Source organism: Barbatula barbatula (genome assembly GCF_947034865.1).
Source record: "Barbatula barbatula genome assembly, chromosome: 14".
Taxonomy (NCBI): domain Eukaryota; kingdom Metazoa; phylum Chordata; class Actinopteri; order Cypriniformes; family Nemacheilidae; genus Barbatula; species Barbatula barbatula.
Genome location: NC_136777.1, coordinates 10,725,000 through 10,737,226, shown reverse-complemented (window position 1 = coordinate 10,737,226; position 12,227 = coordinate 10,725,000). Strand labels below are relative to the sequence as shown.

The 12,227-nt window shown below is 38.7% G+C and overlaps 1 protein-coding gene across 4 annotated transcripts in view; it reads left to right on the top strand.

The window, feature by feature from the left end:
* Positions 1-12,227, top strand: part of khdrbs2 (KH domain containing, RNA binding, signal transduction associated 2) — a 51,793-nt gene that overhangs the window by 21,731 nt on the left and 17,835 nt on the right. For all 4 annotated transcript variants that reach the window (XM_079473653.1, XM_079473652.1, XM_079473655.1 and 1 more), the window contains 3 exons: positions 3,575-3,691; positions 6,288-6,434; positions 10,795-10,922. In XM_079473653.1, the coding sequence (XP_079329779.1) occupies positions 3,575-3,691; positions 6,288-6,434; positions 10,795-10,922 (392 nt within the window). The remainder of the gene's footprint in view (positions 1-3,574; positions 3,692-6,287; positions 6,435-10,794; positions 10,923-12,227) is intronic.

The window sequence follows — 12,227 nt, the reverse complement described above, 5'->3', positions numbered from 1 at the left end:
ACAATTGTACTGCTCAAGTCAAGATGGCTCATAATACACCAAAGACGTATGCCTCATGGCGACAGTTCATCATTTACAAACCTTCATTCTGCATCCTGCCTTTTCCAGGGACAGCTTGCATCACCGCAAACCTCATCCAGCGCTGAACTGTGCTCCCTAATAAAGCCTAAATTGCCCACTGTGGAGTCGAAGAGTGACTCCAGACATTCATTAGCTTAATGAAAACAGGCCACTCCACTGCAGTCACCCATTGAGCGCCTTCACACTGTATCCGAGGCAGCCATCTGCTCAGAGGCGCCCAGCCAGCTGCAGACTTTTCCTGTCAGACACACCCATGGAGAAGAGGCAAACAACACACCTCCAGCTTACCCGCTGGAGGGATGGTCATGATGCTTTGGCGCAGTGCTGCAGTGTTGCTAAATATAATGCCTTATCTGCAACTGTAAAAATGCATTTGCTTTGTGCCTCTGAACAAATATGTTGACAGTTCATCTACAGAAGCTACAGCTGCACATTCAGCTTGACTGTGAGAAGAGCATGTGTTGAGGAGTTTCCAGCCATGTGGTAGGCAGGGTATGTCTACATGTGTTACGACCAACAGTTTCATTCCGGACGGCACACAAATCTAACCTTTGCAAACATTTTGAAGGACAAGTTCTGTTCCCATGGTCTGAATCACAGGGCTGGTAACAACAGTAACAACACGGTTAACATACAGATCTCTACACTTGTATAAAGTCAGACATACAGAATGGCCAGTTCGCAGAAATTATACAACGTCCGACTGTACAAATAAATTCCATAAAGAATGCTTGGCCCTTGTTACAGGTAGTCAGAAAAAAACAGTTTTTTCTTATTAGTTTTAGTTTCGGCCAGGTCTGATGGGAATGATATTTACTATAACAGCACTGGCTGTGTAGGAGAAGGACTTTCTGTATTTCCCCTCGCTGTAGCGTTGGTTTCTCCAACCAGTGCACGCGGAGTTGGAAATGAAAATCCTGATTACAGTTTAGCAGGAAGGGGAAATTGCTGTCACTCCACTTTCATAATCTGTTCTAGACTGTGCGTTGCTTAGTAACATACAAAGGGTAATGGTTTGGGTTTTTATCAAACTGTTTTCATTTAAACATACTAGCTGGCAAAAGCTGTCTGAACCATAAATCCCTCCATGTTAAAAGACTAGTTGACCAGAAGACTACCATGCGATTTCTTTTAAGTTTCAATTCTGTTCTGCCTAAGAAAGAAAGTCACATACACATAAGATGGCGATTAAATTATTTTCTGTTGACTATTCTTTTAACTTCCTGTTTGTGGAAGTGTTAAGGACCTCAAAGCAATAATTGAGTAAAAGTACAAAACATCTTGCCAAAAAAGGACTTTTAGAATATGACTTGAGTATCAGATAAATATTGTACTTAAGTATCAAAAGTACTTTATATATTTAATCTACTTGAGTATTTAAAGTAAAGTTGAAGCAAATGTTGTTAAAGTGGCTTAGACAGTTTCTATATATCTCATGTTAATCTTGAAAATTTAGATAAGAGTATCGCACCCTTCAAATATCCACAGAGTCTTAAGTTTGATCACATTTATAAACAACAGATACAGCTGTACGATTATTTCCGAAGACCTGAATTACCGCATTCGTTTCATGTGTGGCATCTTTAGCACTCGGACCGCTCCATCTATCAGTTTCAAACAATCTCCAAATCCAGTGTTATATCCACCGTTTATGTAACATTCATCACCCAAATGCAGCGAACAAACAACACAGCTGAACTTCACGGACGTAGTTCTCTCTCTCTCTGTCTTGTGTGACTTGTGCGCATGCTACTTCTTCCGCTCTCTCTGGTTGATGCGTGGGCGTGCCAGGTGCATTTCCGGGAGAACTTTCCAATAAGGGACTAAGAAAGGTTGTTACATAATGATTTTTCATGTTCAAAAAAAAACTTTCCAAAACCTGTACGAACACTGGGGGGGGGGGTGTATCAAGCACAGAAATTCTACGTCCAACTCGTTTTTTGACAAGTTGACCATGTTAAGCATGAGAAGACAGCACATTTAACATTGTAAAGAAGTTAGTTAGTTTTTTTTTAACATAAAGATAAAAATGGTGCTTACATAGACATTTACAACTTTGAAAAAGCTCTGTCTCAAGCTCAGTAGTTTTATCAGGTTGCAAAATTGCTAAACTATAAAAATACAAGTCAGAAACCACATCTTTATAACTTTATTTTATCACTTTATAATAGGGTACTTCCCTCCCACCCCAATATTATCCCTCTAAGAGAACAACTTGGAAACTGTAAATCTGTCTGACCCTTGCTTCTTTCTTTCCTTGCATTTCCCTTACAGTGACAACCCAGTCATTTGATAATTCATTGAAACTGAAAAATGAGCTGTTTATCTTTAAAATGAGCAGCACATTGAAACCTTGTGTTGAAATTAACTGCGGAGAGCACATTTTTGCAATTGCACGTTGAGCTTCAACCAGTGATTGGTTCAGCATTGTCATGGGGACCAGATCGCCGACTTGTCTATTTCAGTTTCTATGCTTTTATTTTGTAGTAACGAACATGCTTTGGGCAAATGTATCAGAGCAAAAGGCATTTTGTTCAGGAAGTGTAGGGGAGTAAAAGTAGAAGTCTGCAGAAATATAAAGACTCAAAGTGCAGATACTCTCAAAAAAAAAAACACACTCAAGTACTGTGCTTAAGTATTTTTACTTCATTACATTACAACACTGCATAGAAGATCAAAATCTTGGAGAACATTTCCCCGAGGGGATGGTGGATGAGGGAATTGTCGTAATGCATCAGAAAGACCATCATGAAGTGCTGCTGTTATGGAGGGAATCTCTCTGACCATTTTTTGCAAGAGCACTTTTCCTAAAGATCTGTTGTGAATATGGCTATTTGAAAATCTAGAAGTCTTGTTGCCATCTGCTCACAGTAAGTGTATATGCTTCCAGACTCAAGAGCCTCTTGAAGATATAGTTGTCAGCAAATAACGCACAGACGTGAGTCAAAATGTGATAAAAACGGCACGGGCCAACTTGTTCCCGATGACCGCTGATCTGAAGTGCATCTAAAATGTTAGTTGCTGCCCGAAGGCAATCGCTGGATAGCTCATCATCTGGCCAGTATTGCTTGAATCCCCATTGGAAATGAACTCATTATGTTACGCCTCGCTCAAGCATGGACTTCTGAATTGTTTTGAAGATCCCTTTTGGCATTTGGTACATGGTATAATATCTGTGAAAGGAGCGACTGACCCCAAACATCGATTAGACACATGAGCGACTGCGTCTCGCTGCAGAAACAGGTGTAGACTCGTGCGTGTAGGGCTTCTTGACAAATCGCTTTTGACCAACTTTGACTGAATACCACCACAGTTTCAATTTTTAAGCCAAAACGAGAATTTTCATTCTCTAGCTGTAACTAGTTTTGTGCATGATGAGGAAAACAAACTTATTTCAGATGTTTTTATTGACTGTGAGTTAACCGAGGCAACTGCCTAGGAAACAAGCAGTGCGAGAGACCAACCGTATTGCCTTTTCTCTCTTCTATTACAGTTTAATTTTGTTGGGAAGCTGCTGGGGCCCAGGGGCAATTCCATGAAAAGATTACAAGAGGAAACAGGAGCAAAGATGTCCATCCTCGGCAAGGGTTCGATGAGAGACAAGGGCAAGGTGAGATGTCTGCCAAGAACTGTCTCTTTCTCTTTTCCTGTGCACTGTATATAATAATCAGCATAAGCAAATTCTATACTCTATTTACACTAACACAGCTGCCATTTGATCCTAAAGAAAAGCAAACAATATTTTGAACCATAAAGTATTTATTAGATGTTGTCTACAGAGGGAGTACAATAGCTTGCACATGCTATAAACTGCATTTATCTCCCCCTCCAAAGGTTTATCCCCCTTAAGCCTATAATTTCTGTGAGTGTAACAGAGCTGACAGAGCAAAGTGTGAGATGATGCTGTCATTACCTGCAATATATGCCACTACACTGTGGCGGGAATGCTATTTTTAGCTTGGCTGGCATTATACACACTCATGAACAGACAAACAATATCACAAAGAGAGGTACCACACTGAAAAGAAGCACATAATAGGACTAGCTCTCCCTTTATGTTGATTTAAACACTCACATAAACATCTCAGCTGCTCTCAACCACAGACATGCCAAGCTTTCAGACATCACATTAGTTCTGTCACAAACTAAAATGTTTGCAGAATCAGCACTGAGCATCATAGCATCAAAAAGTATGTTGTTATTATTACGACAAATAGTGCTGTTGTCCAAGTGTGTGTCCATTTACAGCCTGTGAAAGAGCCATTCATTTAAACATGGCCTTTAGATTGAATGCTGGTGAATGTAATAATTAGAAATGCTTTTCAGGGAGTGATTCATCCTAAGAGACATGCTGGTTATTCACCTAGCCACAGAATCATTCTAAAAGCAATATTTCTCGGTTTGCTGCTCCTTTTTAATAATAGGCCATAGCTGAGTTTATTGAATGTAGCTTCATTGAATGAAAAACAACAATATAAAGCAAAAATGTGTTTGTTTCACATGCATTGCATGAAACATGATTTATATAGAATAGAATCGTTTTTTAACATAATCAATAATTATGTTTAGTAAAAGTGTTTAGTATTCATTCTAGAATCCACATATCTGTGTTTTCGTATCCTTTATAAGTATACGTTACCTCCAAATAGTTGGCTTTTTTAAACCATGCAAACCAATGCAGATGAATGTACTGTCATTTAAAATCCATTTAAATTTATGGCAAAACTCAAACAAGAGTCTGTCGGGTTGTTTTAAACCCCAAAGGCAATCATTAATGCAAACATATTCCATTATAGTCACCTTGAACCGGTACAGGCTTGTTATACATATTAAATTAAGAGTCTGTCGTGCATGTTTATGTCAATAGATTTTTCGTCTGTGCAGCATCTGACAGTGCTGTCGAAGTCTTCAATCTCAAAATGATTCTCTGCATGAAAACACCAAGCAAACCAAGGGATTTTCTGTTTTTCCAAAGAGGTGTCTGAGATGTTCAGACCAGATAACAATCTGAGGACAGACATTTTTTTCATTTACTGTAGATCTTTGAAAAAATAACTGATATTTTGGTTTCTCTGTGACATTCTGAGCTCTTTAATTCCATAGGAGTTCTGGATAACTGTCAGGTTTATAGGTGTCAGATTTACTATTTGTTTTTCAGGGGAATAAGTGTGAGGAACACTTCATTTTGTCATATTTGAAAAGGATTGTGTTGTTCTTAGACATACTTACTTGAGTGCCTTTTGAAATACATACTGGGAGACAGACCTGTCTTTTGAAACAATGCAACATTTTCTTCATGAACTGACATGAAAGGAAAGTTAAAGCTTACAGACTTGAAACAGAATAAACGCTGTCTGCCACAGCATTTTTGGTATCTCCTACCTTTTCCTTCAATCCGTTCGTATTTAAATCAACGTTCAGACGTTCCTACACCCACATTCTAACCTACATGCACGTCTTTGTGTCTGACCACAAAACTGCTGTCTGAACCTTAATCACGCAATTTGTAGAACCAAAATATTATTATGCCTCTCAGAAAGCTGCGAAACCTTAAGTGCCTCCTGACCTTTCGTCCACGCAAAGGATGATGGGGAAAGTAGCCGGGTCACCTTGACACGATAGAGGCATGGCATCAGTAAGTGTTTATTTAAGCTGAAGGGCCCGCATCAGTGATCAGGCGTCAGTGAATAGACCCTACATCAAAGCTGTTCTGGTTTTAAGTAGAAGCCACATCAGAATGGTAATCAACATGAGACGGTAATGTTAACCACGGTAATTACACGCTTTCTGAAGTTTTAAGTTTTCTGTAGAGCTCGAGAACACCTTCAGCAATCAAAGACGAGTAAAAACCCAATACCTCTCTAAAATATTCCCATTTCTTCTCTTTTAAAGGAAAGATTTAATCAGAAAGGTTACAATGTCAATTTATTTCTCACAAAACGCCCTCAGGCAGCTCTAAGTGTAGTGTTTCACAGTATCTATGCACTCATATGTGCTACAGAGCAAAGGTGTAGGATCCATTGTTCACCAGAGAATTATTACACAACGTAAAGAAAAAATGACCCTTGTCAAAATACATTATCCAAAAAAAATAGTAGTGCACATAATATGATTATGAACATTTCCTGCTGTATTTAATTTATTATTGATATAATTAGTGCTGATACAGAATTTCTGACTTTATGAAATTATGTTTTAATATCTAGGAGGAAGAGCTAAGGAAAAGCGGCGAGGCAAAATATTCCCATTTGAGCAACGATCTTCATGTTTTAATTGAGGTCTTCGCACCACCTGGAGAGGCTTATTCCCGCATGAGTCATGCCCTGGAGGAGATTAAGAAATTCCTTGTTCCGGTAAGTTCATATACTTGGATTCCTCGAGAGGGATAGTGTGCTGGAGGTAACGATGAGGTTTGCTTCAACAGATACTGAAGTCTTCTGCATACATAAAATTGTTCGTGTTTATTCCAACGGAAAAAAAGGGATTATAGACTTATGCATGTGATTAAATATATACATTGGGGATCAGCCCAGTTAAATTGGATGTTTGATTCGAATGCTGAAAGAACGATGATATCTTTTTAAAATCCACATGAGTTTGTCCCTATAGGTTTCAAATTCTCTTTGTTAAATGCAAATAAGCATGGTTGAAGCGCTTTTTATGGCAAAATAAAAAACATAAAGTCAGAATCATAATGGAAAGAAAAGTGAGTCCTGGAGCTCTCAGAGATAATAAATGTGTGAACTGAATTTTTCTGCATTGTCTAGACTGTAAATATTAATGTATCTGTGTGAGGTGTCGGCCTTAGGCGGAAAGTGTTCAAAGAGATATTTTGGCCCCTTGGTCCCCGTCCAGCTTTCACCTCTCCTGCCGTGGGCTTTACAACACAGCTCTCAGTCTCTTGGGACGCATCTTTGCAGCATCCTCGGCACTAATCCGGTCACATCCTGCATGTTTTGTTTTAATGCCCACTGCAGAATGGGCGTACCAAACAGATTTAAAGGGGTCATATGACACGGCTAAATCAAATATTTTCGTTTGTTTTAGATGTAATGGAATGTGTATGCATGATTTGAGGTTAAAAACTTTGTATTTTACACATACATGTGCATGTTTGTATCTCCTCTTGGCCCCGCCTCTCTGAATCGCGCTGATTTTTTACAAAGCTCATCACTCTGAAAAGCGAGGTGTGCTATGATTGGCCAGTTAACCAGTGCGTAGTGATTGGTCGAATACTGCAAGCGTGTGACGGAAATGTAACGCCTCTTACCATATTTGACACATCAGGTTCCAAACCAATTGTGCTGACAGGTACGCTCGACATACGTGCGTATACATTTTGGTAGTCTTTGTCAAATCATACCAAGAACTGACATAGATTTGTGGGGGTGTGGTTACACGAGGCGTTTCAGGCAGGTCTGGGTGAGCATTCGCTTTTAGATAGAATGCATCTTTTGTTCTGAAACTTAGATGTTTGCCATATTACGAGTCTAATACATGCATGGACAACTTATAACACACCAAAGACACAGAAAAACATGTATTCCCGCCATATGACCCCTTTAACCATCACAGTCCTGTTTGCTGTGTTCTACTCACTCGTTTTTCCACCAAGTCCTCAAAATGTGCAAGCATTCCCATGATACTTGGTGATCTTTGAAGTGTTAGTATCTATGCACAGCATTTGTTTTATAGATGCATTATATTACACTTTTAGTTAATCAGTTTAACTGTATTACAGTGTATTACAGACAGCAGACAATATACACAATGTGTTTGGTAATAGAGATTAGCCTTTTGAAAACAACGACCAAAATGGGTCTGCAGCGTGAATTGCTGATAAACCATTGTTGATGAGGCCTGCAGAATGCCCATTATGTGGATAAGATTAAGCAACATTACACACTACCACAGGCACCAGGAAAGCAGTGAATCATGCAAAACACAGCATCTTTAGCAGGTGTGAGTGGGTTTTCTCTTATGCAGCACTAAGCCTGAATAGAAAAAAGCTAGACTAGATTGTAGGGCTCTGTTTATGTTTAGCATTGTCTCCCTTTGTCATTCACCATCATTATGTTTTAGGAACCCTATGGTTTACAGTCTACAACATTATGTTTTTAAATCTTTTTCTATAGAGGCACATTTCTTAACGTCTTGGCTACAGCCATAGTTAGAAATCGAACACATACACACTCATTTGCTCTATAGGGTAGGTTGTTATACAATACACAGTATATAATACAATACTTAATTAAATCATAAATAAATGTATCATGAAAAAATGTTTTGTTAACATCCAAAAATATCAACAAATATTTACATTTTGATAAATTGTCAATTTTTGTTTAAATTTCTTTTTAAAAACAAATGTGACAACTTGCCCCAAAGTGACAATTGTAAAAATAAAGTAAATAGAGTAAATAAAAACAGTTTTGTGCAACTGGATTTTCGTACCTAAAGTTAAGCGGATAAAGTCCTTCCTGTAACTGGCTTCATTCCGACCTGGTGTTTCTTCTGTTTACGTACTGAATCAATGCATTAATATGGGATTTTAATCTTATTCAAACCATAATTAGCTTCACCATGAGACACACTGTATAATGAATCCATCAGGATGTTTATTACATCCGATCAGTATGCAATACATTTCTGACTGTCCATTTATTGCCATCATTTCTCAATTAAAAGGAAAGGAATGCAATCAGATTGTCTGGTACACAGCGAACAGATTGTCTGGTACACAGGGAACTGACAGTCAAGTAGGTATCTCAACCTACCCAGCTTGTGCTGGCCTGTAGCTGTCTTTGCATTGACAGTGTGTGCAAAGAAAGTCAATCTAGGTTAGTTCATCTGAGAGATGATGGATATAACAATCGAAGTCCACAAAGAGAGCCGACTGGCTGTTTTTACTACAGTGTGAGTGGTTTTCCACCCATCTGAAGCAGCAGAAAGTATTTTTACTCACACACAGGTTTTATTGAAAATTCTCACAGCTTCCAATCCTCCTGTTGAACATTCTCCAGGTACGTCCTCTCTCAGCATCAGGAACACAACATTCACTCTGTTCTTACAGCTCAAGCTTAACAAAAGTCTTTACACTAGCTCCTAAAGTTGTTTGGTGATTGTCTCTCTGGATACTAGAAAAAAATCAATCAACCCCCCCAGAAAAAATATGTGTTAATAAAAATATCAATAAATATTTAAAGGGATACAGGCGTTCATCCAAAGATTTGATCATTTTTACCCATCATCATTTACTTACCCTTAAAGTCATAGTTCACCCCAAAATAAAATTTTTGTCATCATTAACTCACCATCAGGATGTTCCAAATCTGTATTCTTTGTTCTGCTACACACATTGGAAGATATTTGGAAGAATGCCAGTAACCAAATATATTATTATTTTCCTTACTATATGGTGGATGCGAGATTGGTTACTGACATTCTTCCAAAAATGTGCTGTGTTCAGCAGAACAACGAAATGTGTAGGGGTTTGGAACAACCTGAGGGGGAGTTAATGATGACAGAATCAAAATTCACATATTGCCATCCACGTTTGGTAACCAAACAACTCTGGCCGCCATTGATTTCTATTATGTGCTCAAGAGACATTTCTCAAAATATTTACTTTCGGCTGAAACTATCCATTTAAAATAAAATACATAATGTGTTTCCTGTTAAGGTCTGAACGAACACTTTATTCTCCACCATAGACAAGAAATGCCTTCATTTAGACTTGAAAGCGTCATTAAAGTTATTTCTTGAGAGATTGACAGAAAAGGAAAAACAAGCGACCATAGAAGCGTCTCTAATGATGCAATCTTTATTGATTGTTGACCATATCTGTTTGAAAAAGCCACTCTCCTCTGACTGCCATGTCTGATATTTGCTTTTACTCAGCTGCTGTGCCAAACAGGAAGGGAAATAAGTGGCTGGTGGAAATGAGGCTCCATTTATCTGCCTGTGGCAGTGACATGATAATAAAATAAGCGCTATCCACTCTGTAATCGGCCGTGTGATTCAAGGCCCTGTCATGTTCAATCAAATGAAAGAGGGATTTTTTAAATGCAGAAAGTGGAATTATTCTTTCACAACAATGCTCTGATAGCTGATGTCAAACAAAGTTAATAAGCCACAGCACTCTATTTTTCTCCTGTCTTTTTCGTTCCTCTTGTTCTAGACGAGAGATGGCCAGACATCACAGTGTTGGATGACACATCATATAGTGTTTTTTGTCAATATGTATGCAAGAGCATACGTTTCCTCTACATATTGATATACCAACAAAAGCAGGTTTAATTTTATCCTTATTTTTTTAAATCTTAGTTTTAAAGTCAGCAAGACGTGCTGGCAGTCAATTTAAGGCTCCCTGCCAACATTCTGGTGGTCTGGCAATGCATTTATAGCTCGGTTGCTTTGATGCTGGTGTCTGCAAGATGTGAATTTGACTAGATTATTAATTTTGGCAGTGATTGATGGGACCCATTCATATGAGATGCATATACTGTACAACACCTTGAGGTTGACTTGTGCCTATAGTTTAACTTATTAGCGTATGACCCTGAAAACAGCAAGGTCATGAGTGTAAAACCTACGAAACATGCAAAATGTGGAGCTTCTACTGTTCTGTTGCATTAGATTGTAGTATCTGTGCAGTAAATGAATGTAATAGGAAATGCCTTTTTATGTGAAGTTTGTTTTGTCCTCTCATAGGACTACAACGATGAGATCAGGCAGGAGCAGCTTCGTGAACTCTCTTACTTAAATGGCTCAGATGACCCAAGCAGAGGAAGAACTGTTCGAGGGCGCGGCTTACGTCTGGCCTCTACAGCCTCCACGCGGTACAGTATACCTCATCACACATTTACAGAACCATGGATATCTTGACTGACACAGCAATATGAATGTGATGGTTTAGATATAAAGTCAAGATCTTAAAGTCTGTATCAACTTTAAGATGTAGGACGGGGCTTGGCCATTGGAGAATCAGTATAGTCCCCACCCACAGACCCAGACATACATCATATACTTCAAAGAATGTTGGGTTATTTCAACCCAGCGTTGGGCAAATATAGACAAACCTGTGTCATACATGAACCTATGCAGGGTTGTTTCAACCCAACAATGGGTAAAAATAACCCAAATGTTTGTGCGTGTACAGAGAAGACATGTTGTTTGGAGGGGGGAGGCAGTGTTTTTGATTAAATGTATTATTATTATTATGGGAGACCAGGTCTTTTCAAGTAATAATGACGTGCATGCTTAAATAATTCATAGACGCTTTCATTTTAATAACATAAACGTCACTGTGCATGCACATTTAGAATTAGATTATAAGAAGTAGATTATTTCTGATAACAATAAAAAGAAACCAAGAAGAAACGTTACTTGGCTAAACTTGTCTCTCCAATACTTTGAATTTAGACTCCGATACCAAGCTCAACCACTAGATGTCAATATACCATACGGTTTGTTTAAATGCCTCAAAACCATAGGTTTCATGCCCATTCACACAGTCCCCTCAGATTTTTTTAATAGTCAGTTTTAAATGCAACCTCCAAATGACGAGTTAGACATCTATTTATCACTTGCAATATATCAAAAGGAAGAAACCGTATCAGTTATGAGCTGCACCAATGTCCTCTTTTGGAGATTTCGCTTTAACATTTATCAATCCGTCGACAGAAGCAATAGCGCTGGTTAATGATGTGATCAACGTCTGCGCGCAGTCGGGAGCTCGGCTCACGGAAACACCCGCGTCCCTGAAACAAAACTTTCAGTTCTATGCTAGTATGCGCCGTCGTTTAGGCAAAGCATTTGTCACCGACTTTCAATTAGACCCCACGACCAAAGGGGGATGAGAGAACTGGACCCATTAACTGGGTTTTTGACTTAAAAGTGGCCCAGAACGATCCCAGCATGTCACAAACTGCTGTGAGAACAGACTGCTCCAGATGCTTTCAAATGGCTCTTGCGATATGTTGATTTAGTCTACGCAGTCAAACACACCTCTTGGCAATTGACATACAGGTAGCATCGTTTAAAGGGAATAACTTTTATGTTACAGTTCAATTTCAGGGTGCAACGACATATGATATTTTCCTCTAAATAAACCATCAATAATACATTAAATAATTTAATATAGA